Source organism: Amphimedon queenslandica, unplaced genomic scaffold, assembly GCF_000090795.2.
Source record: "Amphimedon queenslandica unplaced genomic scaffold, v1.1 AMPQUscaffold_13485, whole genome shotgun sequence".
Taxonomy (NCBI): Eukaryota; Metazoa; Porifera; class Demospongiae; order Haplosclerida; family Niphatidae; genus Amphimedon; species Amphimedon queenslandica.
Window position 1 is genome coordinate 286,238 of NW_003546279.1, and position 18,697 is coordinate 304,934.

Here is an 18,697-nt window from a genome sequence, read left to right on the forward strand (position 1 = left end):
AGTATCCGGACATGACCCGATCGTTTTCTTCAACCACGTGTTAGCATCTTAGTTCTAGGATATTCTAGGTTACCAGAAACGGATACATGAAAGGTGTGGTTTCATTCTCTTTCCAAGTAGACCACGACACACATTCTGGAATCATCCTTCCTTCCTTTACCTTACACTCTGTACACTACCTCCAGCCAGGAGAAGGTTCCTTGTACCAGTATCTCTTTGTAGAACCATTAAAAGATCACGTGACTAAGAATGGAAGATCTATATGAAACGCTTGGTGTATCTAAACATGCAACTGAGTCTGAGATTAGAAGAGTAATATATATATATAATATTATATACTTTATATCTTTATTTATTTTTAAAAGGCATATCATCGACTAGCTAAGCAGTTCCATCCGGATAAGAATCCGATTGATTCAGAAGGAGAGAAAGTAAGTATTAATACACTTGTCATCATTTTAGTCAGAGATTTTTAAGTAACACGAATTAATAACGTTATTAAAAATGCCAATATTAATTATCATTCTAGTTCAAATCGATTCAATTTGCGTATGAAGTTTTATCAGATTCTCATAAAAGAGAGATGTACGACAGATATGGGATTGATGCCGTGAAGGAAAGTGGAGGTGCTTCTGGTTTTGGCGGAATGGACGGATTCTCAAGCAGTAAGTGGTTAACCTTTTCCTGTGTGTGGCCTATTTTCATTCATTTCTAGTGTTTGGTGGTGGGGACATGTTCTCGAGTTTCTTTGACGGCGGACTCTTTGGAGGAGGAAGAAGTTAGTCTCTTTTGAAAACCAAGAGAGCACTTTAGCTAATGTGATGGTTTTTAGGTCGTCAAAAAAGCAAGATGGATTCCTTTGCCATTCCACTAGAGTGAGTGTACATCTACTGAAAACTGTGTCATGTGACTGTCATGTGATGATAGGGTCACTCTTGAAGAACTGTACAATGGGACTACTAAACAAATCGAATTTAAACATAAAGTCATATGTTCCTCGTGTTCTGGGTAAGTACATGTACACTGGACCCCTTGCTCAATATTACTGGACCCCTTAGGACTGGTTCCAAGTCTGGCAATAATGTTAACTGTCGGAAGTGTCGCGGGTCAGGGATCCAAGTGACCCATAGACCAATTGGACCGGGAATGGTCCAACAGATGAGGGGACCTTGTACTGACTGTGAAGGAACAGGTAAAAATTAATAAATTGACAATATTTACTAGTTTTTATGTTTAATTGTGTGTGTCCTAATTCTTAGTTGATTTGGGATATTTATGTTGCATGTGATAGTGTCGCTAATATTTTATTATTATAAAAAAACACTAGTACACACAATTCCTTGTGTTATCATTCCAGGAACTTTTGTAAAAGAGAAGGACAGGTGTAAGAAATGTAAAGGAAAGCAAGTCATTGAAGAGGATTGTACGCTGGACGTGAGTGGGTGTGGCTATTATAAATACTGACACGCCCCTTTTAGGTAACAGTCTCTCCTGGAATGTCACATAATCACAAGATACCGATGAGGGGAGCAGGGGACCAATCGGTAAAGGACCAACCCACATTATTAATTAATTAATTGACTCCTCCCTCCTCCCCCTAATAGCCTGATATGGAGTCGGGTGATGTCATTGTGGTATTACAAGAACAAGAACACTCAGTTTTCACAAGAAAGGGAATTGATCTTTTTGTGAAGAAGAAGCTTTCTGTAATTGATGCCCTCTGCGGCTGTACATTTTACATAGACCATCTTGATGGGCGGAAACTAGCAGTGACCAACCCACCTAGTCAAGTATTGTTCCCGGGTACGTATGGGGGCTATACCAGCTGGTCTATTATTAGCCTTAGTTCAAGTGGATATTTTTGAATTCTTCCCCCCTCTCCCTCTCTCTCTCTCCCTTCCCCCCTCTCCCTCTCTCTCATTACAGGGTGCATTAAAGGTTTGAGTGGTGAGGGAATGATGAGTCAGCGGCTTCACATCAAAGGAAACCTTTACTTTGAATTTGAGATTGATTTCCCGCCAGAAAACTTTATCACTGAAGATGAAAAATTTGCAGTTAGTTCATTAGAGAGAAGGAGAGTAAAACATGTATTAATATTACTATTATATTTGATATTAGGAATTAGAAGCCATTTTACCAAGTAAAGACAACTCACTGGACATTACTGATGATATGGAACCAGTTGATCTCCATAATCTTGAGAACACGAGAGGATTAGGAGGAGGAGGGAGGGAGGGAGATGAAGGATCTTATGTTGACCACGATATGGGGGGACATGATCACGGAGGAATGCGCTGTGCTCAGCAATAAAAAGACTATAGTCTAAAAATATTATTATTATTATTATTATTATTATTATTATTATTATATACTGTTAGCAATGGACTTTATATTATTGTCTGTTTGTACATGTATAGAAGTAATAAAAATTGGGTTTCTCTTTGTTGTTGTTATTTATCATCATTAACAAAAATTCAATTTTAAATAATATTCTATTTTGATAAAAAATTAATCTTTTGCTCAGTAGATGTGGCTAATTTTATGGGCGTGGTTACACGTGGAGCCATCATGTCTTCTAATAACAAGAAGTCAAACGGGAAAGAAGATTCTTATTCTGGTCTTTGTAGTCATTTTGAGGCTAACAAGAGAAGCAAAGAATACGTAGCTCACCAATCTAAAGTGAGGAAGGCCTGGTCACGTGACTATCACGTGATCTACCTCCATAGGTCCATTCTGTTGGTTGGTCCTGTGATGGATCACGCTTAGCGAGTGGTTCGTTTGATAAATCAGTTACGATATGGTCCCTGGAATCTGACAGACTGGGAAGGGATGGGAATTACAAGGTGGATTTACTGATATAGTATACTCTTGTATACCCCAGTATATTCTTGTATATTTTAGGTTCACACGGGCAGTGTTGATCAGTTGAGGTGGCATCCAAGCAAGCCTGAAGTATTAGTGACAGCTTCCGGTGATAAAACAATTCGTGTATGGGACACTAGAGGTACAATGTACTCTACGGGAAACTTTTATGATTTTATTTATTTTTGGAAAAAACCATGGGCTATATCACTGTAGTACAGGGTACTTTTCGGAATTAAAAAATGGCCACAACTTAAAAATTTGAGCTCAGAATCAATTCAAACTTTCTACATAGCATAAGGGCATCAATATGTATTAGAAAATTTAATAAAAATTTGGGGTGATTCCTGGGCCATTTTTCGGAAAAAAGCATGGACTATAGTACAGGGAAATTTTCAGAATTTTGTCATTTTCTTAAAATGGCCATAACTTGAAAAATTGAAGTCGGAATCAGCTCAAACTTTCTACACAGCATAAGAACATCAATATGTATCAGAAAATGTAATAAAATTTAGGAGTGATTTCGGAGCCATTTTTTAGAAAAAACCATGGGCTATAGCCTTGGGTATTTTTCAAAAATTTGCCCGTTTTTAAAAATGGTCATAACTTGAAAATTTCTTGTCGGAATCACCTCAAACTTTCTACACAGCATAAGTACATCAATATGTATCAGAAAATGTAATAAAAATTTGGAGTGATTTTTGAGCCATTTTTTTGAAACCCCAAGGCTTAAAGTTCCTATGTACACGTAGCACAAGTACATCAATATTGGCCTATTGCTTTAGATGACCCAGAATGATAATGATCCTTTACTCCTTTAGCTGGTAAACCTACGAGTACTGTAACTACTAAAGGAGAGAATATTAACATTTGCTGGTCACCTGATGGTCACACGATTGCCGTAGGCAACAAGGTTAGCATCATAAGAGCATTCCGTGTATCAATGACTACCATATTAGGAAGACCTACTGACATTCATTGACGCTAGGACACTGAAAACAAAGCATGAAGAACTATTTAAATACGAAGTGAGAGCATAGTTGATTAATTAATTGATTATTATTAATCAGGTTAATGAGATTTCCTGGAACAGACCTGGCGACAAGTTTTTCTTAACGAACGGAAATGGTTGTGTGGTAATATTGAGGTACACTGAACTGGTTTGACTGGTTTTGAATTCCTGTTTGTAGTTGGCCCGAGTTCAAGCACCTTCACACAATAAATGCTCACCCAGCTAACTGTATATGCATCGAGTTTGATAAATCTGGAAAGTAATGATACAAAAATAGAATGATACTAAAAATAGAACGATACTAAAAATAGCATGATGCTAAAAATAAACTGAATTTTCCTCTCCAGGTATTATGCAACAGGTAGTGCTGATGCATTGACAAGTCTTTGGGACGTCTCAGAATTAGTGTGTCTAAGAACCTTCTCAAGACTAGAGTAATTAATAATAATAACAATAATGTAATTATGATATTCATTATACGTGTAGTTGGCCTGTCAGGACCCTTAGCTTCAGTCATGATAGTCAAATGATAGCGTCAGCTTCAGAGGATCTCTTCATTGACATAGTAATGGACTAATACCTATCTCCTTTAGCCCTCTCTCTCCTCAAAGGCTCATGTACAAACGGGTCAGAAGGTCCACCAGATCACAACCCAGGCTCCTACTTTCACTGTGGCCTGGCACCCAAAGAAACACCTGCTGGTCTATGCTTGTGATGACAAAGTATGACCATCATGTATGAGTTTTGATAATGATTGACACACCCACAGGATAAACATGATAGAGACACTGGAGGGATTTGGCTCTTTGGGCTACCAAACACTACCTACTGATGCAATTTTTAATGATTTTTGTAACACCACGTGATAACACGTGGTTTAAGTGTCCTAAAATATACGGAAAATAAAGTTATTGAAAAGTCTTATTTAGGCTTTTTCTTTGACATGCAGTCTTTAAAGAGTTTCATTTGTTCCTGACACTTCCTCCAGTCGTTTCCATGGTCATAGTAGCACTCCTGGAGCTGGTAGTGCTCCTTGGCGCAGCCTGACTTGAGGAGAGAGGCCTCGTATTGATCCAACTCTTCGGCTTCTCCTCCTTCAGGATTAGCGCCATCTTTATCAGTAGGATCAGAATAGCGTCTGTGAGGAGCAGGAACTGGAGGAGTCACTTTGCTTTCAGGCTCCTTCTTGCTAGTTGAAGCCATTTTTATTTTAAATTATTAATTCCTATTTATAAATTAAAGCTAATTGGACAGTAAATGGCTGCTGATGCATTGAAGTTACTGATGGAAACTGATGCATTAGTGAAGGATTGGGAGGAGAAGAGGAGCAAGATATTAGCACAATTTGAGTCAATAGGAAACATTAACACTCAGTTGGACTCACTGAAAAAGTAAGCAATGTATAACATAGCCTAAATCAAACAGAACTTAATTCAGTATTGTCTGTGAGAATCAGCTCAAAATTATGTGCATGAATATTAATTATGTCATTATGAATGTTTTTTTTACTAATAGATGTGAGGTAAGAGGTAGTTTAGGTGTCCTATCTAGTTTCTCAAGTGTGTGCGTTAGATTGAAAGGTAAACTGCTCCTGTCTCAAGAAAGAGCCATAGCATTCATAGATAGGGACCAGTAAGTGAGTCTGTCCATGAGAATAGTTGAATATCTTCTGATGATTCTGTAGGAAACTGATGGAGAAAATAGTAAAAGATTTACTGCATAAGAAAAGAGAAGCAGAAAAGATATGGAGAAAAATGGCTGGTGAGAAGAATAGATATAGTTATACTTGGGGAGGGAGCTGAGACAGAGGATCAACTTGTTCTATTAATTAGAGAAAGATGGAGTTGATGTATTATCAAAAAGGAGTGAGGAGTCTTTCTCAGTCAGCGATTGGCTGCAGTGGATTAAAGAACTCTCGTGTTTAGTTTATGCAAACTGGAAGACAATGGCTCCAATTACATACCCACTGACAGAATCAATGATTAATGCATGGAACAAAGAATTATATGGAGTTGAAGGTCTGATTCATATTCTTTATATTGAAAATTCCTTCATTAATGCAGAAATTAACTTGTTTTATTGCTTTTAAAATGGCCTGTTTTAGTCACTTTTCTAAAAAAATGGCTCCAAAATCACTCCAATTTTAATACATTTTTTAATACGTTTTAAAGTACTTTAAAGATGTTATTAAAGCATTTTCTTATTATTATAGAGATTACTAGTTTCATCGCATACACAGTTCAAGAGTCAAAGAAATGATTGGAATTCAAATGCACTCAGTTCAACAACCAAACAAACTCAATATAAAAAAAGAAGATCTATACAATTTAAAGCATTTTTAATAAGACAATCGGCAAAAATAATAATAATAAAATTTCAATTGCATGGTTGCCATAAAATAATGATAAAGTCCCTCCCATTAAGATTCAAGATGGTGTCTCTGTCTCTTCCAAGCTCCTAAGACGAGGAGTAAAGTAATCCTTTGAATTGAACAGCTGTGGCGGCTGCCAAGTCTCTGTGGACTCCTTGGGCTGCGCTTTACGCTAATAAATAAATAAAATAATAAATATAATAATAAATAAATAAATATAAATGAACATGTAATAGAGGGAATTCTGTGGCAGTTCCTTACCATTCCTGGTATGACAGACATCACTTTCCTTAACTTGCTTGGTTCAAGATCTTTCTCTGCTTTATTGATGGACTGCTCCAAAGCCTCAACACTGGAATTAACAACATTAACAAACGTCTAACAACAAAAATAGACATTATATAAATATCGGCTCATATACTAATAGGCTATGCAATGATACCTCGATTTGGTCAATCTTGTTGAAGAGGTCGTTCAGTTTTAGTGTGTGGCTGTGAAGTTCAGACACTTTCTCTGAAGTGCTGGTCACGTTTTGGTGCATCCATTCAAGCTGACGCTCAAACTCTTCAACGCGGAAATGAATACTTTGAATCCTCTCGTCCAGCTGTGCTTTCTAAACCACACAAAGGATAAAGATATGGCACACAAAAGCACTCACTTCTTGCTTGCTGTTAACGACAAGATACTCCGCGTAGTCCTTAGCAGATTTCTCTATATTTTCATCTGATACTTCACGAGTCTCTTCTTCTTCTTCTAGTCTAGTGCTCCCGTCAGGATGCTGCTCAACGTCTTCATCTTTGGTAGACATTTTATCTTTTGTAACTAGTTAATAACCAGTACCACGCCCATATAGACTAATTAATTACGAATATAAATTCAATTTTTAAAAACAGGATCAATGTCTTCTTCCTCTCCCTCTCCTCCCTCTTCCTCGTCCTCTACCCCTTCCCCTTCCTCTGTGGGCGTGTCTCCCTGATTCAGGACCCCGGACGAGAGGAGAGAGAATTGGATCACAATTATAGCAACCGATGTGTTTAGTAGCTCCTCCTTTTAACGGAGTATTGTCCTATAGAATGCATAACGATCAGATTTAGTACATCACCTGATACATGTACATGTTCTTATGTTGAGTAGAAAGTTTGAGCTGGTTCCGGTCAAATTTGGATTTTTTATGATTTTTTAAAGTTGCTCCAAAATCGGGTCAAAGTCCCTGTACTATAGTACAGGGATTTTGACCAAATTTCGCCAAAAATGACTAGGAGAGAAATCTCCATTTTTATAATATTTCCTGATGCATATACATGTTCTAATGTTGTGTAGAAAGTTTGAGCTGATTCCAATCAAATTTGGATTTTTTACGAATTTTTAAAGTTGCTCCAAAATCGGGTGAAAGTCCCTGTACTATAGTACAGGGATTTTGGCCAAATTTCGCCAAAAATGACTAGGAGAGAAATCTCCATTTTTATAATGTTTCCTGATGCATATACATGTTCTAATGTTGTGTAGAAAGTTTGAGCTGATTCCAATCAAATTTGGATTTTTTACGAATTTTTAAAGTTGCTCCAAAATCGGGTGAAAGTCCCTGTACTATAGTACAGGGATTTTGGCCAAATTTCACCAAAAATGTGAAGCCATTTTTAAATTTTTTCCTGATACATTTACATGCTCTTATGTTGTGTATTACTTTTTTAAAGTCCACCAGTACATGATATGCTCCACATTCAGGACACTCATTGATTGTCTTCTCCACATTATGGACACCTTCAAAGCAATGGAGGACCACCGGACAGCTATAAATAGAACAGGCTATTTTTAGTAACAAGTAAATCAAGGCCAATGAGGCTATTTTTAGTAACAAACTTACGCTAAACTGTTGCAGTACATTTTCCATTTCGGGCCAGAGGATGGATCAAGAAGTAACGTCCCATTGTCACACGATGGACAATGGTCGATGGACAACTGGTTCATGGCCTGAGGGCAGGACTGATGGGGACAGGTGGAACAAGACATTCCCTTGGAGACAGTAGAGAAAGGAGGGTTGCTATAGCAATATGGACAGACTGTATAGGTCTGGTTGGATGATAATGATGGACAAAATAAAATCTAAATATTCTTGAATTACTAACTTTTCCTCGTGGGCCTGAGAATATAACAATTTCAAACCCGTCAAGGGGGCACTTGATCTCCTACAACAACAACAACAACAACAACAACAACAACAACATAATAATAATAATAATAATAATAATAATAATACTTTGTATAATTTAATAGAGCCGTTTTGAGGTAGACTGTAAGTTTCATCACAGTGCTTGCAGTGGAGTCTCTGTGGTTTTACTGGAATGTACGTCATGTATCTTAAGCACTTTCCGCACCTAAGAAATAATTTCATACATGGACTGATAATTAGAATATCAATTGCCTTGACAACAGTTTTGCTGTGCTGGCCACAGAAGAGAAAGTTGCTTCAAAGAGCTCATTCATTCCGGAGACATTGTCACGAAAATATGAGAACTTTCGTCTGAAGATATCCAAAGTATGACTTAACACTTGATCATAATCAGCCTGAGAGAGAGAGAGGGAGAGAGAGAGAAAGAGGGGGGAGAGAGAGGGAGAGGGAGAAAGAGAGGGAGAGAGAGAGAGAGAGGGGGGAGGAGAGGGAGAGAGAGAGAGAGAAAGAGGGGGAGTGAGAGAGCATGACATGTGCTGTGTTCCATACTTTTCCTAAAGCAATTTCGTTGAGTTGTTTTTCAATTTCTGATCTCATTGTGGGCTTCACTAACTCAGGATCAATCTAATAAAAGAAGTAATTAATGTATTAATGTATTAATTAACTACTTTTTGGTATCCATGTACTAATACTATTCCCAGTTGGGTTGGTACGAGTCTCCGCCCACTTTGGATCAATACATAATTACGAGTACAAATATTCTCAATGTGAACTGGAATGCTAGCATCCTACATTAATAACTATTATTAAAATTATATGATAATAATAAATTACTGTTCCAATGGCGTGTTTCTCCATTAAGCTAATCAGTTCACTTTCCGTCAAATACCCAGGGGGTGTGGTCATATGCTCAGACACGCCCAACTATACAAACCATTGATTGATTAATTAATTAAACTAAGCCACACCCACTTGAACAATGTCCCACTTTTGTCCTTTGCAGAACTGAGCAGTAGTCTGAGGGACGGAGCCTATTGCCTGCCAGGTGTTAATGAGTGTGAATCCAGGGTCGATCAGAGTGTGCCCCGCCCAGGAAAAGGACTCACCTCCTAATGAAAACACCACGTCCGTTTGCTTGTACTTACAATCTGGGAAAAGCTAACAAGAAGATATAATTTTAAAATAATTACAATGTACTGTACGTTAACTACAAATCTTACTGTTGCTAGGAAGTGGCAGGTGATCATTTCATACACTTTCCATTGAGTGTCACTGACTGCCTCACGTGGTGCGTTCCTCAGTGGGGTAATCGGAGGATGGTCCCCCACGTCCTTACCAACACTAAATGAAATGGTAATTAATTTGGCAGAATTCACTAAAACTTTCCCCTCTAAAATTACCAGTAAATGGTGCTATTGCCCAAGGGGTGTGGCATGACTACATTTTTGATAATTTGTTGCTCCCATTCCTTACCTTGGTGGTCTGATGCCTCCAGTTAGCAGCTGGGATGTGAATTCTTTAAAATGTTCATTTTTGTTTAAATCAGAAACGATAGATTTGAAATCAAATCCAGCTGGATACTTGGTGGTCTCTGTACGTGGGTAACTGATGTAACCCTATAATAATAATAATAATAATAATAATAATAATAATAATAATAATAATAATAATAATAATAATAATTGTAATATTTACAATTGAAGTTATGTTATAGCAGCATGATATAATGAAATCATTATAATTGCATTCTTTTGGTCTGTACTATTACAACAGCCAGTGAGTGTCATGGCTGCTGATGCTGCTTCAAGTTACCACAGTTTATCTGACATCCAGTTTAAGGAAGGACTCACTTTAATTGAAGAACTATCTCCTCAAGAGAAAGACAAAGTGTTAGACCTTGGCTGTGGGACAGGTCGTTTGACTCAAGTACTGGCAGAGAGAGTGGGGCCAGAAGGACTGGTCGTTGGGATTGACCCTGATGAAGAAAGGATAAAGGTGGCAATAGAAGAGAAGGGACATGGAAGGAGTAACTTAATATTTGTTGTAGCTGATGACCAAAGCTTCCCTGAGGATCAGTATGACATGGTGTTCTGTAGCAACGTCATACACTGGATAAAAGAGAAGGAGAGAGTGTTTGAGAGAGTCTACAAGAACCTCAGACCAGGAGGAAGGTTTGGGTTTATAGCAATGCACAATTTTAAAGAGCACGATGATCTTGCCACGGAAGTAATAAAACTGGGGAGTTCTCAAGAAGTACTTGATAAATTAAAGAGCTCGTTTTATTACGAACCTTTGGAATATTACAAGAAACTAGCAGCCGATTATAACTTTGAGATTAGGCACGAGGTCATTAATGAAGCAAGTTATCAATTCGCAGGAATTGATGAGTTTATTGAGTTCCTTTACGGGACTCTACAAGGACAGTTTGATAAGAGTAGCAAGAACCTTAAGGAGATAAGGAAGAGATATCGACCAGGGGACATCATTAACTGGCCATCACCATACCTGACACTAATACTCACTAAACCTTGATTGAACTACTTGATGTACTGTAGCTATAGGTAACACAAAGCTGTTTAAGTAATTATTGTATTAATAATAATCAATTCAATATTGGATGGATCCTTAGTGAATGTACCAGACTGTACTTGCTAAGGATCATGCATTATGTATAGGTACATGTAGATATAGACACACCCTCCAGTTATTAATAGTTATTAATAGTTATTAATAGTTATTAAATACTCACTTCAGTATAGAGTCTCTCTGCTATGTCCATAGCTTGTTTAGGGCTGATGTGTAATCTTGAAGAACACGCCCTCAACATCTCAACAGTGTGGAGCGGGAGGGGCGGAGCCTTTGAACGAGACTTCTCACTCACAGACTCAACACTACATGTACAAAGAACATGAGGTAACCATGGTTATGGTTACCATGGAAACTGGTCCCATACCTTGCTATCTTGTGGTGGGTGAGCATTAAATGGAATAACTTGATTACTTCATGATCAAATATTCTCTCTTTGTCCCACTGAAGGCTCAGAGGGTTACTGCTTGAATGAGACACCTAATAAGGAAAATAATTATCATTATCCATGTACTGTACAGCTGGTAATTTCCCTCCTCAGACTATATAGGATTGTCACTAACACTGCAGTCAAGTTTCCAATACTTTTCGGGTTTAAAGTGCTGGATCTCATCATGACGCTCAACACAAAAACCCAGGGTAGGGGTCTGACAAGGGCCATACGATATGACAGAGTTATTCAAACCTGAATATAACGACTAAAAAAATTATTATCATTATTATTATTATTATTATTATTATTATTATTATTATTATTATTATTATTAAATGACTTACTTGAAATAATTTAGTTTGAAATCGAGTGAAAGAGCAGCCAACTCTCAAGTCCAGCTCTTGACGGGCATCTACAGATCGAGACTCGTTCCAGTTTGGAAATCCCAAATTATTGAATGCATGAAGTATGGCAGCTTCAGTAACAGCAGAGAACTTTGCACGGAAAATTGTCTAAAAAATTTATTATTAATAGCTATGTAGATCTGATTCTCAGTTCAATTTTTCAGGTTACGGCCCTTTTAAAAAAATGGGCCAAAATCTGAAATTTTCCCTGTACTATAGCCCATGCTTTTTTCCAAAAAATAGCTCAAAAATCACCCCCAATTTTTATTACATTTTCTGATACATATTAATGTCCTTATGCTGTGTAGAAATTTTGAGCTGATTCCGACTCCAATTTTTCAAGTTATGGCCAATTTTAAAAATGGGCCAAAATCTGAAAATTTCCCTGTACTATAGCCCATGCTTTTTTTCCAAAAAATGGCTCAATAATCACCCCCAATTTTTATTACATTTTCTGGTACATATTGATGTTCTTATGCAGTGTAGAAAGTTTGAGCTGATTCCGACTCCAATTTTTCAAGTTACGGCCAATTTAAAAAATGGGCCAAAATCTGAAAATTTCCCTATACTATAGCCCATGCTTTTTTCCAAAAAATGGCTCAATAATCACCCTCAATTTTTATTACATTGTCTGGTACATATTGATGCTACCTGAGTCCTTGGTGTCTTTGGTGGTTTCATGACTGGCTCCACCTCATTTATTACCTAACTATGACAGTGGGTGTGGTCATTATAGTTGCTATGGTTACCTCATAACAAATGTTCTCTCCTTCTTTATCGCAATCAAGCCACAGGACAAGATAATCCACGCCTTTACCCTAAAGTTAATTAATTAATTAATTAATAATAATAATTAGCAATAGAGATAACTTCTTGTCTGAGGAAGGACGGTATTCTTAACGATGGTATGGCTTCCTTTTTCATTGTCTCGGCATCATACAATAATAACTAACAAAACACAAACAAACTTTATTTTAAGTTACAATTAATTATTATTTATATGCATTCGTTAATATCGTAATTATCATTATTAATTACAGGGTCAGTCGTCTCCCAGTTATTGTACTTTGGTTGAAAGTCTAGGGACATCACGTGACCACACACTGACGTCATCTTAAACATGGCTGCCAGTCCCGGCCCCCCTCCTCCAGGCACTGCTAGCTTCCCCTGGAACTCGTGAACATCACAAGCACTGCAGGAGGACTTGCGTCTGGAGGAAGAGCCACGAGAGAGTATTTCTGATAGAGACTTCGCTAAAGAAGGTTTCTCAGCGACCATGAGAACACGCATGTTGCTGCACTGCTGTAGCCACGCCTACTATTAATGAGCCACTCCTCCATTAACAATGGTGAGCATTATTTTAATGAATTTTATTTATTTATTTCTCTTTTCCCTCTCCCAGCATGGTAGACTGAAGGTTAGGAGTACAGCAGAGCAAGAAGAAGCGAGGAGGAGAGAGAAAGAGAAGAAGGTTCTTTGGTACAGGGAGAAGAATGAGTCCATATTTGCTAAAGTAATGGGCCAGTAGCCATTATTGTCCTGTTATTGATTATGTCATGAACTGGTAGCGTGCAGCAGGAGAGAAGGACAGGGACACATTGAAGTTAACGGAAGAGGTTTTGCTTGAAAACTCTGACGTAGGGACACTGTGGAGCTACAGGCGAGAAATACTCACAGAATTGCTGCCAACTTGGTATGTTCTTTTAATAGTTCACTATCTGGTGGGTCAGTATTTGTCATTAATGATGTAATGGTGTTGTGTTGTTGATATATTGTAATTCTCTCCTCCAGTTCACAAGAGGATTCTGAGACAATGTGTAAAACGGAATTAAATATTTTAGAGAGGTGCCTAAGAGTCAATCCTAAAGCTTACTGTGTGTGGCTTCACCGACGCTGGGTCCTGGAACATTCCCCAGCCCCCCAGTGGGCTCATGAAAAACAGCTTTGTGACCTGTTCCTTAATCATGACGAGAGAAACTGTAAGTATTGTTGTGGGTGTGGTTTATTATTTCTGGGTGTGGTTTATAGTTCACTGTTGGGATTACAGAAGATATGTTATTCGTAAAGCCGGGATTCCCCCCAGCGACGAGTTCAAGTATTCGTTTGATAAAATAGCAACAAACTTTTCAAATCATTCTGCTTGGCACTATCGAAGCAAGCTCCTCCCACTTCTCCACCCATCCCACTCTAGCAGTAATGGCATTGATGAAAATGCAATGAAGAAAGGTTATTTAATAATAATTAATTAAATAATTAATTAATTAATGAATTACATATAGAATATGAATTGGCTCAGAATGCCTTTTACACTGATCCTAGTGATCAGAGTGCCTGGTTCTATCATAAGTGGTTGCTAGGGCGAGGTAAGTATGATGTAATCCTTGACAACACCTTTTCCAGGCACTAGAGGCACTATGATTGGGTGTGTTCTTGTTAGACGTGACCCCGCCCCTTTTATTGCTGTATCTTTCAATCAAAATGTCAAAGTATGCCACACAATACTCTGTGACATCACGTGATGTCATTTGATGTCATTTTAGTCAACAGAAGAGGAGCCAATTATTGTAACGCTAGGAGATGCCCTGCCCAAACCTGTCACTGATTCCGGCAGGTTTGAGTCATTGTGGTGGTCGTGTGATCTGGTCTTTCCGAAAGATGAAGAGGTGACAGTTCGTATTGAAAAAGGTGATGGAGTCCTGGTTGAAATGAGCCTTGACAAAGGTACTGCATAAATAGTCCGTTTTTAATAGAATTATTTAGTTCTTACAATTGAAACCAAGATGAAGATTGATAGTATATTTCTTGACACAGGTTCTAACTCCAGCCTGTGGTTAACTCCTGATCTTGATCTGCTGTTCAGTACTTACCTGACAGCTGCTACTAGCGAAGTCCTGGACTCTGAACTAGTCATGTGTAGGGAACTTCTGCAGCTGGAACCAGATAATAAATGTAACTAAAAATCAATCTTATATTTATTTATTTATTTATTTATTATTTTGTTCCTTTAGGGTGCCTCCTAACAACTCTTCAGCTGCTGGAGGCTATAGATTATGATAAGCATCATAAAGAAATAATTGATTTATACGATAAACTAGTGAAATGTGATCCACTGAGAAGAGGCTACTACAATGACTTAAGTAATAATAGCTCTCATTATTATTCATTCATTAATTAATTAATTTATTTATTTATTTATTTATTTATTTATTTATTAGGGAGTCGTCATTTGATTGCTGTCAAACTGAGAAGACGGCTTGAAGAGAGAAGAGAAAGTCCGGATATCAATAGTTTTGATCTATCACAATTAGTACGAACTCCAGCAATACGATAATAATTAATTAATTAATTAATTGATTATTAGAACTTGTCGAGGCTATACTTTACACAGCACATGGTATTTATTGAGGACCTCCTCCTCAACGGGAACAAGTTAAACAGCACTCATTCGCTGGAAGGACTTAAAAACCTAAAGAGTCTTCAGTCACTTTCGTTAGCCGACAACCAACTTATTACACTGCCAAAGACATTAGGAGGACTAACAAATTTGAAGAGCCTTTCGTTAGAAAATAATGGTATTCCAACAAAATTTTGAATGCTAAAATTTAAGTATATTTTTGTAGATATTAAGGAATTGGAAGATTTTGACACTTTGAGGAGCTTGCCAGAATTGAAAGAGTTAAATATTCGTGGTAATCCAGTTTGTCAATTAAGTGACTGCGAACCATTTGTCAAGAAAATGCTACCAAACATTAAGTTGATACATTAAATTATAATTATTATAATAATCATGCTTTGTGCTTTTGCTCAAATATTTGAATCAAAAATCTTTTTTTAATAACAATCTGTAGCAGTCAGCACAGCATCAGCAGTTTACTAGAGCAGCAGAATGTGCCTACATGTTGTGCTGGCACTTGTTCCAAACAGAGAGATACTGCTCAGGAACAACTTCATCATCAGAATAAGGAAAACCATCACTAAGGACAAAGGAACAATCCTCAACTGTCAATCCGTCAATATCTGCTGTCTCCCAAAGCTCTGAAGCATCTCCTCTCTTCATGTCTGGAGGATTATGACAAGGAAGGTTCCATGTTGGCTTCTTTATGACCCCATTCTCAACCTCTCTCCTTATTTGTACATAATCAATGCTGTGGCATTGGGCACCTTTGCAGTTACCAAGTTGAGAGACTAGGTTGGAGAGCATTGCAAGTTGAGTAGAGCTGACCTCAGCTACAGTATTGGAGACTTGTCTAGGGTCTTTATCGGAATCATAGAACTCGCTCTCTCCAGTGCACCATTGGGCATACAGCCAGTTGGCACCACTGGCCCAGTCTGATCCATTGATGACTCTTAATGCCTGATACGTATTGTTCCAGAACCTTCCTTTCTCATATCCAGGCATACCGCTATAGCCCCCCATATTTGAAGAACCACCATACATCTCAGCTAAACTGACAGAGCGGAACTCATTAACAGCTGGTTGTGTCCCGCCAGTTTTTGATAAAAGAGGAACTATGCTCTTGCCATCACTCACATAAGTGGATGGTATCGTACCTCCAGCAAGGTTGACCCAGGTGGGCATTAGATCAATATTTTGCACAATTTCAGTTACCTTTAACCCTCCCTTGATCCCTGGACCACGTACAAGGAAGGGTACTCGTATATCAGTGTCATACGCTTGTCTCTTTCCTCCAGGCAGTCTGTAGTCCCCAAGGTGCTGGCCATTGTCCCCCATGTAGAATACATAAGTATTGTCCCATTCTCCTGTTCCCTTTAGTGTTTCTTCTAAACTCACTAACATTTCATCAACTGCTTGTAAAGCTCTCAAACGATTCCTATAAAAGTTGTCAATGCTATCAATTTGCTTGTCTGTCAGTTTTGGAAGATGTCCCAGCCAAGAGGGTTTCTCCTTTTGGACCTTATCGTCAGGATTAAAAGAAACCGTCCGAGGAGCTTGTTTATCATTGAAAAGGTTCTCGTGTCTGTGAGCTGGTATTGAAGGAGCATGAGGAGCAAAGGGGGAGAGGTACATGAAGAACGGCTTGTTTGGTGACCTCTTCTTGAGTAGAGTGGTAGCTGTCTCTGAAATGTAATCAGTTTGATAAACCTCTTTGGGTACCTTAAGGAGCTTCCCATTGTCTGAAAAATGAGGCCCATAGTACGCAGTGTCTGTCATTCCATGCCAGTAGTCCCAGCCTGGGGGCACTACATCAGCATGTGCATCACTATACCCATTGAGGTATTTCCCGATGAGGAAGGTCTCGTAGCCAAGGGATTGTATCATGGTAGCTATGGTCGTGTTATGGAGACCTTCCTCTATCCATTTTGCAAACCCTCCACTCTGAAAAGTGGAATTGTTGAGATCACCATTGTCCCATATTCCAGTGTTGTGGCAATACTGACCTTTTATAATGGTAGAGCGGCTAGGACAGCAGAGGGCTGTGGTCACAAAGTAATTGAGGAACTCCATTCCTTCCTTGCGGAAAATCCTGCCCAGATTAGGCATGTAGTCAAGAGAGTTGGCAGTGACGTCTTGATCATCAGTGAGGACGAAGAGAATGTTTGGAGTAGAAGCTGAGAGAGAAGGAGAGAAGAGTGAGAGACAGCACAAATAAAAGAACAAAAATGCCTTCATTTTTAGTGTTTGCAGGTCACCAGCCCCACCCTTTTCATTGCAATGAATTTAGCAAAAATTATGAATAAACTCTATCTATCTAATTTACAGGAAAGTTCTGAATACTTTTCTTGTACTCCTCCTCCTGCTCAATGTATCTCTGATAATGATCATCAACTATCTGAACAATATTGACTTCATTCTCTCTCACACGATACTTGTAACGTTTAGCAAATACACCAAAGACTATCAGTATGAAGAAATTGATCAATCCAATTGTGAGACTGTGATAAAAGTTGGTACAAATGAAATGACTGATGCATTTAAACGAGTATATTAGTAACTCATTGGCAAGTAATCCAATGCCTTGACTAGCCCACATCAATCCAACCATCACTCCTCTCATGTGAACTGGTGCTTGAGCTACTGTAAATGTCATCAATGCTGGAGAAACTAAAGCCCATGAGAGCCCCACAAGTACTTGAGGAATGATTAAAAACAATGTTGCATTTAGTCCGGCATTGAATTGCAGGAACGAAAACAAAATGAGTTTGGACAATGAGACAGATACAGAGAAGATGAGACCTATCATTATTCTAACCAGCATTGGGGTATTCCTGCTGCAGCATGGCTTCACTATCAGAAGATAGACTGCATAGGCCATGATGCAAGATATGCTGGTATAGAATCCCCATGTGGTCTCAGACAGGCAAGACATCAATTCAGCATTGCTGTCATAATCCCAAGATGGATTATCAATCAAAGAAAATCCAATTATTGCAATAAAGAGCGGCAGCATACGAAATACTGTCTTCACATCTTCCACCTCTTCCTCTGTGAATGGTCCACCATATTTATCCTTACCCAGGTCTAGTCTTGAAGGAGCCTCTTCCTCCCAGTAGGTCAGAGCACTGCGATTCTCAGGATACTTGTGCTTCCTGGCATAACACAATACTCTAACTATCAGTTTGACCGGATTCTTGACAAGAGAAACAGTCTCCAGGTTGTGTCTGAAGTAAAAGTGAGAGATGAGTACAATGGATATAGCTACACCTGAGATGATGTAGCTGACTAGAGTAAGGTAGTCACTGCTGATGGCACATATCAGAAACTCAAGGGTAGCATCAGCAACAGGAGCAAAGGCACAATGCCAGTATATGACTGTATTGAGTTTATAAGATGAAGCTCCAATTAGCTGATCAACGTTGTACTGGACTATATTAGCATGAACACAAGAGGAGCCAAAAG

At 38.4% G+C, this 18,697-nt stretch overlaps 9 protein-coding genes across 11 annotated transcripts; 5 read left to right on the forward strand and 4 right to left on the reverse strand.

Moving 5' to 3' along the window:
- Positions 1–85: 85 nt before the first annotated feature.
- On the forward strand, positions 86–2,446 carry LOC100637665 (dnaJ homolog subfamily A member 2-like). Its single transcript, XM_003384727.2, has 12 exons — positions 86–312; positions 366–431; positions 530–665; positions 716–778; positions 833–875; positions 928–1,008; positions 1,059–1,192; positions 1,358–1,434; positions 1,479–1,544; positions 1,605–1,803; positions 1,927–2,054; positions 2,119–2,446. Exons 1-12 carry the CDS (start codon positions 250–252, stop codon positions 2,308–2,310), a joined length of 1,248 nt encoding a protein of 415 aa, XP_003384775.1. The 5' UTR covers positions 86–249; the 3' UTR covers positions 2,311–2,446.
- Positions 2,447–2,534: 88 nt separating this feature from the next.
- On the forward strand, positions 2,535–4,814 carry LOC100637789 (THO complex subunit 3-like). Of its 2 annotated transcripts, none has more exons than XM_003384728.3 (11): positions 2,535–2,679; positions 2,727–2,843; positions 2,902–3,004; positions 3,684–3,775; positions 3,822–3,890; positions 3,933–4,009; positions 4,053–4,133; positions 4,222–4,308; positions 4,361–4,439; positions 4,486–4,596; positions 4,644–4,814. In XM_003384728.3, exons 1-11 carry the CDS (start codon positions 2,542–2,544, stop codon positions 4,704–4,706), a joined length of 1,017 nt encoding a protein of 338 aa, XP_003384776.2. In that variant the 5' UTR covers positions 2,535–2,541; the 3' UTR covers positions 4,707–4,814. The 2 variants fall into 2 exon arrangements, with proteins under 2 accessions (XP_003384776.2, XP_019849489.1); XM_019993930.1 differs by having other exon boundaries at positions 4,373–4,439.
- Positions 4,751–5,095, reverse strand: LOC109580594 (coiled-coil-helix-coiled-coil-helix domain-containing protein C550.01c-like). Its single transcript, XM_019993933.1, has one exon. The coding sequence runs from the start codon at positions 5,075–5,077 to the stop codon at positions 4,796–4,798; it is 282 nt and encodes a 93-aa protein (XP_019849492.1). The 5' UTR covers positions 5,078–5,095; the 3' UTR covers positions 4,751–4,795.
- On the forward strand, positions 5,090–6,237 carry LOC109580593 (uncharacterized). The gene is made up of 5 exons (XM_019993932.1): positions 5,090–5,265; positions 5,390–5,506; positions 5,559–5,635; positions 5,707–5,892; positions 6,087–6,237. The coding sequence occupies exons 1-5, from the start codon at positions 5,132–5,134 to the stop codon at positions 6,131–6,133; spliced, it is 561 nt and encodes a 186-aa protein (XP_019849491.1). The 5' UTR covers positions 5,090–5,131; the 3' UTR covers positions 6,134–6,237.
- On the reverse strand, positions 6,111–7,077 carry LOC100633886 (uncharacterized). The gene is made up of 4 exons (XM_003384699.3): positions 6,904–7,077; positions 6,688–6,858; positions 6,507–6,623; positions 6,111–6,417 (listed from the first exon to the last, which is right to left on the reverse strand). Exons 1-4 carry the CDS (start codon positions 7,051–7,053, stop codon positions 6,301–6,303), a joined length of 555 nt encoding a protein of 184 aa, XP_003384747.1. The 5' UTR covers positions 7,054–7,077; the 3' UTR covers positions 6,111–6,300.
- Positions 7,053–13,148, reverse strand: LOC100637912 (DNA topoisomerase 3-beta-1-like). Of its 2 annotated transcripts, XM_019993926.1 has the most exons (20): positions 12,877–13,148; positions 12,709–12,786; positions 12,588–12,656; positions 12,490–12,543; positions 11,779–11,946; positions 11,565–11,699; positions 11,369–11,481; positions 11,165–11,306; positions 9,889–10,031; positions 9,636–9,756; positions 9,388–9,573; positions 9,250–9,339; positions 9,084–9,203; positions 8,965–9,039; positions 8,668–8,810; positions 8,503–8,620; positions 8,372–8,431; positions 8,110–8,315; positions 7,930–8,035; positions 7,053–7,311 (listed from the first exon to the last, which is right to left on the reverse strand). In XM_019993926.1, the coding sequence occupies exons 1-20, from the start codon at positions 13,126–13,128 to the stop codon at positions 7,141–7,143; spliced, it is 2,550 nt and encodes an 849-aa protein (XP_019849485.1). In that variant the 5' UTR covers positions 13,129–13,148; the 3' UTR covers positions 7,053–7,140. The 2 variants fall into 2 exon arrangements, with proteins under 2 accessions (XP_019849485.1, XP_019849486.1); XM_019993927.1 differs by lacking the exon at positions 7,053–7,311 and having other exon boundaries at positions 7,986–8,051.
- LOC109580592 (malonyl-[acyl-carrier protein] O-methyltransferase 1-like) lies at positions 10,174–11,052 on the forward strand. Its single transcript, XM_019993931.1, has one exon. The coding sequence runs from the start codon at positions 10,201–10,203 to the stop codon at positions 10,945–10,947; it is 747 nt and encodes a 248-aa protein (XP_019849490.1). The 5' UTR covers positions 10,174–10,200; the 3' UTR covers positions 10,948–11,052.
- Positions 13,110–15,679, forward strand: LOC100638039 (geranylgeranyl transferase type-2 subunit alpha-like). The gene is made up of 13 exons (XM_019993929.1): positions 13,110–13,186; positions 13,241–13,351; positions 13,407–13,531; positions 13,630–13,817; positions 13,867–14,064; positions 14,118–14,201; positions 14,239–14,324; positions 14,379–14,559; positions 14,650–14,787; positions 14,847–14,975; positions 15,054–15,145; positions 15,200–15,410; positions 15,459–15,679. Exons 1-13 carry the CDS (start codon positions 13,184–13,186, stop codon positions 15,602–15,604), a joined length of 1,692 nt encoding a protein of 563 aa, XP_019849488.1. The 5' UTR covers positions 13,110–13,183; the 3' UTR covers positions 15,605–15,679.
- On the reverse strand, positions 15,634–17,518 carry LOC100638165 (N-acetylglucosamine-6-sulfatase-like). The gene has a single exon (XM_019993928.1). It carries the CDS (start codon positions 17,468–17,470, stop codon positions 15,731–15,733), a length of 1,740 nt encoding a protein of 579 aa, XP_019849487.1. The 5' UTR covers positions 17,471–17,518; the 3' UTR covers positions 15,634–15,730.
- Between the last annotated feature and the right edge of the window lie 1,179 nt (positions 17,519–18,697).

Coding starts and splice junctions, on each gene's coding strand:
- LOC100637665 (XM_003384727.2), top strand. CDS start 250: ATGGAAGATCTATATGAAACGCTTGGTGTATCTAAACATGCAACTGAG. Junction 666..715: donor AATGGACGGATTCTCAAGCA/GTAAGTGGTTAA, acceptor ATTCATTTCTAG/TGTTTGGTGGTGGGGACATG. Junction 2,055..2,118: donor CTGAAGATGAAAAATTTGCA/GTTAGTTCATTA, acceptor ATTTGATATTAG/GAATTAGAAGCCATTTTACC.
- LOC100637789 (XM_003384728.3), top strand. CDS start 2,542: ATGGGCGTGGTTACACGTGGAGCCATCATGTCTTCTAATAACAAGAAG. Junction 3,776..3,821: donor CGATTGCCGTAGGCAACAAG/GTTAGCATCATA, acceptor CTACCATATTAG/GAAGACCTACTGACATTCAT. Junction 4,010..4,052: donor GGTTGTGTGGTAATATTGAG/GTACACTGAACT, acceptor TCCTGTTTGTAG/TTGGCCCGAGTTCAAGCACC.
- LOC109580594 (XM_019993933.1), bottom strand. CDS start 5,077: ATGGCTTCAACTAGCAAGAAGGAGCCTGAAAGCAAAGTGACTCCTCCA.
- LOC109580593 (XM_019993932.1), top strand. CDS start 5,132: ATGGCTGCTGATGCATTGAAGTTACTGATGGAAACTGATGCATTAGTG. Junction 5,507..5,558: donor GCATTCATAGATAGGGACCA/GTAAGTGAGTCT, acceptor ATGATTCTGTAG/GAAACTGATGGAGAAAATAG. Junction 5,893..6,086: donor AGAATTATATGGAGTTGAAG/GTCTGATTCATA, acceptor TTATTATTATAG/AGATTACTAGTTTCATCGCA.
- LOC100633886 (XM_003384699.3), bottom strand. CDS start 7,053: ATGTCTACCAAAGATGAAGACGTTGAGCAGCATCCTGACGGGAGCACT. Junction 6,624..6,687: donor ACAAGATTGACCAAATCGAG/GTATCATTGCAT, acceptor TTTTGTTGTTAG/ACGTTTGTTAATGTTGTTAA. Junction 6,418..6,506: donor TGTCTGTCATACCAGGAATG/GTAAGGAACTGC, acceptor TTTATTTATTAG/CGTAAAGCGCAGCCCAAGGA.
- LOC109580592 (XM_019993931.1), top strand. CDS start 10,201: ATGGCTGCTGATGCTGCTTCAAGTTACCACAGTTTATCTGACATCCAG.
- LOC100637912 (XM_019993926.1), bottom strand. CDS start 13,128: ATGCGTGTTCTCATGGTCGCTGAGAAACCTTCTTTAGCGAAGTCTCTA. Junction 9,040..9,083: donor TAGTACATGGATACCAAAAA/GTAGTTAATTAA, acceptor TTCTTTTATTAG/ATTGATCCTGAGTTAGTGAA. Junction 8,036..8,109: donor ATGTACTGCAACAGTTTAGC/GTAAGTTTGTTA, acceptor TTCTATTTATAG/CTGTCCGGTGGTCCTCCATT.
- LOC100638039 (XM_019993929.1), top strand. Junction 13,352..13,406: donor ATGAGTCCATATTTGCTAAA/GTAATGGGCCAG, acceptor ATGAACTGGTAG/CGTGCAGCAGGAGAGAAGGA. Junction 14,325..14,378: donor CTTTCAATCAAAATGTCAAA/GTATGCCACACA, acceptor ATGTCATTTTAG/TCAACAGAAGAGGAGCCAAT.
- LOC100638165 (XM_019993928.1), bottom strand. CDS start 17,470: ATGAAGGCATTTTTGTTCTTTTATTTGTGCTGTCTCTCACTCTTCTCT.